The following is a 5,222-nucleotide window of genomic DNA, read 5'->3' as shown; positions in this document are numbered from 1 at the left end:
TGCACATTGCACCCCGAGCGCTCACACTGAGCTACAGCCCCAGACCCTCTGTTCTGCGACAGGTGCTCAGTGAGGTACCCAGGCTGGGACGGAATGCTCCATCTCCCTGCGCAGCACTCCAGCGCACTGCGATTGTGCTGTGCACTTCCTCGCCCAGCTGGAATACTTTTCTGAGATGTAAGAAGGAGGGAGTGAATTCTTTCAGAACTGAGCTACTCTGTGGACTGTGTGTCAATGCTTTTCAGCTTTAATGGGATCGGAGAATTAATCTTCATAATGTACATTTGGACAACACTGTCAACAGCGTAGGGAAACATGTGGATCACCAATGTGGTTAACTCTGTTATTCACTCTTAAGAACCTTGAAGAGGCCCGAAACCACGAGCTGGACAACCATCAGAAGGCCGTCGCCACACTACAGAATCTGCATGTAACAAAAATAGCCCATCTGAGACGTCAGCATCAAGAGAAAATGACCAAGGTAACGCTGCACTACAAACAGTGAGGTCCCCGCTCGCACAGTGTGGTCAGTGGATGGCAGGAGGGGAAGCGCGCACTGATGAGAGCTGTAATTTATTCGTGTAGTCTCTTTTTGAACTTCTTGTGAAATTTCTACAAACGCAGAATCCTATCCAGCTCTTTCACCACTCACATTTGCTGTTCATGACATAAAACCTCTAGTTTCACCAAGGAGCAGAGAACTAAATACAAATATACCAGAAAAATTATCGAGTAAAACCAGGAGCTTATTTTTTTCACAGTGTTCAAATGTGAACGTTTAACTTCAGATTTTGCTTTACAGTGATATTAGCTAAATTACTGTTCTTGAAAATATGTAAAACTGATTCTAAAATTTCAACAAGGCATCAGATTTTGACTTTATACATTACAGCAATCTGATATTTAATTGTTTTCAATTAATTTAAATTGCATAAACAATTTTTTCTTTTTCTGTCAGATAATTCTATCTCTGCATACGCTATGTTGAAATTCTTCTGGACATTGTAGGGAAGTGGCCAAACCTTTGCCTGGTCACCTGTTTTCCTTTCCAACTAATGGTTCTGTTGACTAATCAGAGTTAGATGCTGAGTTTATTCTCTTGAGAAGATTCTTTTTCTCTTGAAAATCTAAGTGTTATACTCAGTAGCAAAATCTGGACATGAAAATAATCTACGCTCAGTTTAGTAGACCGATGTTTACCTCCAAGAATGTTATGAAGCAGTCTTACATGGAAGAGTTTGCCTGGAAGGGATGAGTGATGGATCGTGTATGCATGTCTACATAATTTCTTACCCTATTACTAGGTTGTGAGGGTCTTATCTATCTTCGTATCACAGATATTGACATGTAGTAATATTTAGTGAGCTGAAATTGTATTATCCATTAGACTATGAACAGTTTTCATTTTACTTTAATTTTTTATTGGCATATGTTTCCAATACATGGGCAATTGGCACATGTATATATCTTGATCACTTTCAGTCTTCCCTCCCTGACACCTGGTTTCTTAATCCCTTTCCATTCTTAATAAAGTTTGTCTTTACTCTTCAATTCATTGATAGTTTGGATTTCTTGTAGGTGACAAAGCAATATTTAATTTTCTGTGTCTGGCTTACTTCACTTAATGTTATTGTCTCAAGTTCCATTCATTTCTCTGCAAGTGGCATGAATTCCTCTGCCTTTATGACTGAATAAAATCCCATTGTATATATACACCATTTTTCCTTCATCGTCTGTTGCCAGAGCTTAGCTATTGGGAGATCTTTTTTTCTGAAATCTTCATATTTTAACATGGACTGTCTACAGGTGTGGAGGACCACCTGGATGACTCTCCTTGAAAGAAGAGCAATTATCTTTCTTTTGCCTAAACTTGACCCTATTTCCATGTATTGATATATACAAAGCTGGCTGGGACTTTGCCTTATCTCCTGGATTGGCTTTAAACAATACAAATTGGTCTAACCTAGGTGCTGATGTGTAGTCTTATGAAGCAAGGTGACAGGTCATTATGTCTTGCCCTATAGCTCCCAAGAAGCATGTGTGAGCTGTGTTGGTAGGAGAGCCACACTTCAGGCCATGGGCTGGGATGGAGCCTCAAGATAAGAGGTTATGACTTCCCAGAGCATAAAAAAATTACACACCAGAGTTGAAGTACTGACCCTAAAACATTACTATTTTAAATTGTGTCATGAAGATTCCTCTTTCTGTATATCCTTCTCTCTGCATATTGCACAGGTGATTTCAGGCCTCCTACCTAGCAGAGCTCATGACACTTCCTACTTCCCACCATTCTCACAGTCACTCATCCCCAAGCCATTGCCCTTGTTGCAAATTAATAAAACCTGGGTTAGGCCTTGGGTTGAGGCCTTGTCCCAGTCAGCCATCTTCCTAGCTGGACTTAGGATCCCATGGTTCCCCATAACTACAAATATGCCTTAGTGTCTTTATTCTCACCATGGGTTGCACTGGAAGTGGTAGATTGGAATTAACTCACTAGAATTCCAATAACTTTTTTATGGGATTACAAATATAAACTTCCCAGACCTTGACAAGGACCTGGAAAGTCTCTTTATACAATCATATGTTATCACACATTCTTCAGTTTATACCACACATATATTTAATTTTAGTTAACTATTTATATTCTGGAATTTTAAAAACTTCCTTAGTTATTTAGACAAATATTTCTATTTTTCTGAACTCTTATAGAAAGATAAAGTAATAAAATCTAGCTGTCATTTGCATCAATGTTTGCCTGCTAAATTTAGTGAAAAGGTGTAACTTCATCTAAGAGGTGGAGAAGATTTGGAAAACGTTTTTCCTTGCTGTACTCAGTGTAGCATCTTGAAGGGGATCTCAAATTCCTCTTGTCCAGATCTCATTCTCCCTCTTGTTTTCTCTTCTTCCTTCTCTTCTTTTCCCTTCCTCCCCTTTTTTTTTAAAAAAAATGGAGTCCAAGCCCTGCTAGGTTTGTGTTGCTTAGAGACACAAACAAGTGGAGGTTTAAGTTGATACAGGGTTTGCAGGACAAAAAGCAAGCTTAGTCTTCACCCTGTGCTTAGAAGTGTGTCCGAGCTTAGAAGGGAACACCAGGCGCTATTCCATTTGGAAAGTTACCATTTACAGGAAATCCAGCTAAGAATCCAGGAACCTCAGTGACAAGACCACTGAATAAACTTATTTCAAAATTTCCTTTGCTTTAGGCCTCCTTTATTCTTTGTTTTCCTTTGTTGAATAAAGCACTATCAGAGGTTTGCTTTCATCAGTGAAGTTGTGAGTAGTCCTGGGTAATAAAGCACAATTCTGGGCACTAAGACATGAGACCATAAGCTGAATACCTATTCCAATACAAATGAATTGTTTCAGCCCAGCATGGTAGAGAAATCATCTAATTGAGAATGAGATTATTTAATGCCTAAAACATGATCAGGTAATGCATGCACATAGTGTTTTCTTCTGATGAATGGACTCTAAATATCATTGTAAAATAGCATTTTCATGAGTGTTGCAATGACTGGGAAATCTTCAATTCTTGAGTCCTTCATCCAGGTGGGTGAGCAAAGTGTTTACCCTGCAACCTTGAACATACCATACTAAAGGGGATTATTCTAGTAGATGAAGTTTTATCTGTTTTATAGCTGGTGATTAAGAAAAACCAGCATTAATATATTTAATAGAGCATTAATTAGACATAGAAACAACCTTCCCTTCTCTTTTTTTTTCTCCCAGTCTTTTCTCTTCATTTCTTCACACTCTCACCCATCTGCATTTCACAGACCTCTCCTCATGGGATCCAGACCCAGCAGGATATGAATTATACTTATTTGGGAGTCAAATCTGGAAACACAAAACATATGTAAATAATTGTTTTTATCCTTAAAGGTTTGAATTACTGAGACTAATCTGTAGTCAGATTTTCATGATACAAATTAGTATTTATGGGGGGCTGGGGACTTAGCTCAGTGGCAAAAGTGCCTGCCTGGCAAGTGCAAGGTCGTGAGTTTGGTTCCCGGTACCGGAGAAAAACCAAATTAGTATTTATGCTTTAGAATTGAGCTCTATTTTTGCTCTCATTTCAGGTAATTGAAGGACCATCCAATAACTGCTCTCAACATGTGTTATTATCAGCAAGATGGAATTTTAAAATTGATAGTAGCCTGGTGTGGAGGTGCATGTCTGCCATCCCAACACTCTGTGGAGGCCGAGGCAGGAGGATTGTTGTGAGTTTGAGGCCAGCCTAGTGGCCCCACACTCTGTGCACCTCTCAGTTGGCAGGTGAGGCCTGAACCACAGGCTCCACAGGCTCCTTGTAGACAGGGAAGCAGCGCAGGAGCAGCCCCCAGTCTCTGTGGACCTCTTGGTAGGCAGGTGAGGCCCACCCTCCCTCAACCAGCTGCGTGAGGACCCCAGAGCAGTGGCTCCTGTCTAGTCACCATTGGGTTCATGCTGAGGCCCACACACTTTCCATCAATGGCCTGGAGATCCTGGTACTGAAGGCCAGCATTCCCCCACCATCACAGTTGTGGTCTGAGCCATGTGGCCTACCATCCACCTGGCAATCTTGGTCCCAGTGGTCCACTGCCCTCTACCATCCTGGGATAAATCTGACATCCAGATAAGGCAGGGTCCCTAGAGGCCTCTTGTGAGCTGCCCAGGAAGCGTGTGGCTCAGCACTTTCCTTCTAACATCCAAATGACAAGAAGTAGGAGCAAAATGCAATCTCAGAACTCAACTCTATGCAGAACAAGTCCAGGAGACACTGACATAGGATAACTTGGAAGTCACATAGTGAAATCTCTGAAATGATTGCAACTGAGGTAAAAAAAACAACTTCATCAGGCCATAGAAGAAATCAGATCAGAAGTAATCTCCCAGGTAAAAAAAGAAATGACATCAATAACGAAAGAACTGGTCAGCACATCTAAAGAAGACATATGTAAAAAAATGGATGAGCATAAGAAAACGATGGAAACCTTAAATGAACAACACAGGACAGAACTAGAATGCATGAAACAGATTAAAAAATATATCCAGGAAATCAAGACTTCCATTGAAAGTTGGAAAAATTGCTTGAATGAAGCCAAAGACAGACTTTCTAATCTTGAGGACAGCATTGCTGCCAACAATCGTGAAAGGAAGGATCTCTTAAAAATAACAAAGAACCATGAAATATTAGTTCAACAACTGCAAGATGATGCAAAGAGAAGCAATGTTAGATTAAT

The 5,222-nt window shown here is 40.3% G+C and overlaps 1 protein-coding gene across 1 annotated transcript in view; it reads left to right on the top strand.

The window, feature by feature from the left end:
- The window catches only part of LOC106149147 (thyroid receptor-interacting protein 11-like), a 29,523-nt gene extending 24,804 nt beyond the window's left edge, over positions 1-4,719 (top strand). The window contains exons 4-5 of the mRNA XM_013517146.1: positions 359-481; positions 4,080-4,719. Coding sequence (XP_013372600.1) covers positions 359-481; positions 4,080-4,241 — 285 coding nt within the window. The 3' untranslated portion in view covers positions 4,242-4,719. The remainder of the gene's footprint in view (positions 1-358; positions 482-4,079) is intronic.
- The last annotated feature ends 503 nt before the right edge of the window (positions 4,720-5,222 follow it).

The sequence above is a fragment of the Chinchilla lanigera genome, unplaced genomic scaffold, assembly GCF_000276665.1.
Source record: "Chinchilla lanigera isolate Chin_1 unplaced genomic scaffold, ChiLan1.0 scaffold00037, whole genome shotgun sequence".
NCBI classification, from domain to species: Eukaryota; Metazoa; Chordata; class Mammalia; order Rodentia; family Chinchillidae; genus Chinchilla; species Chinchilla lanigera.
The sequence above is the reverse complement of the archived record's forward strand: the minus strand, read 5'-3'. Positions and strand labels throughout refer to the sequence as shown.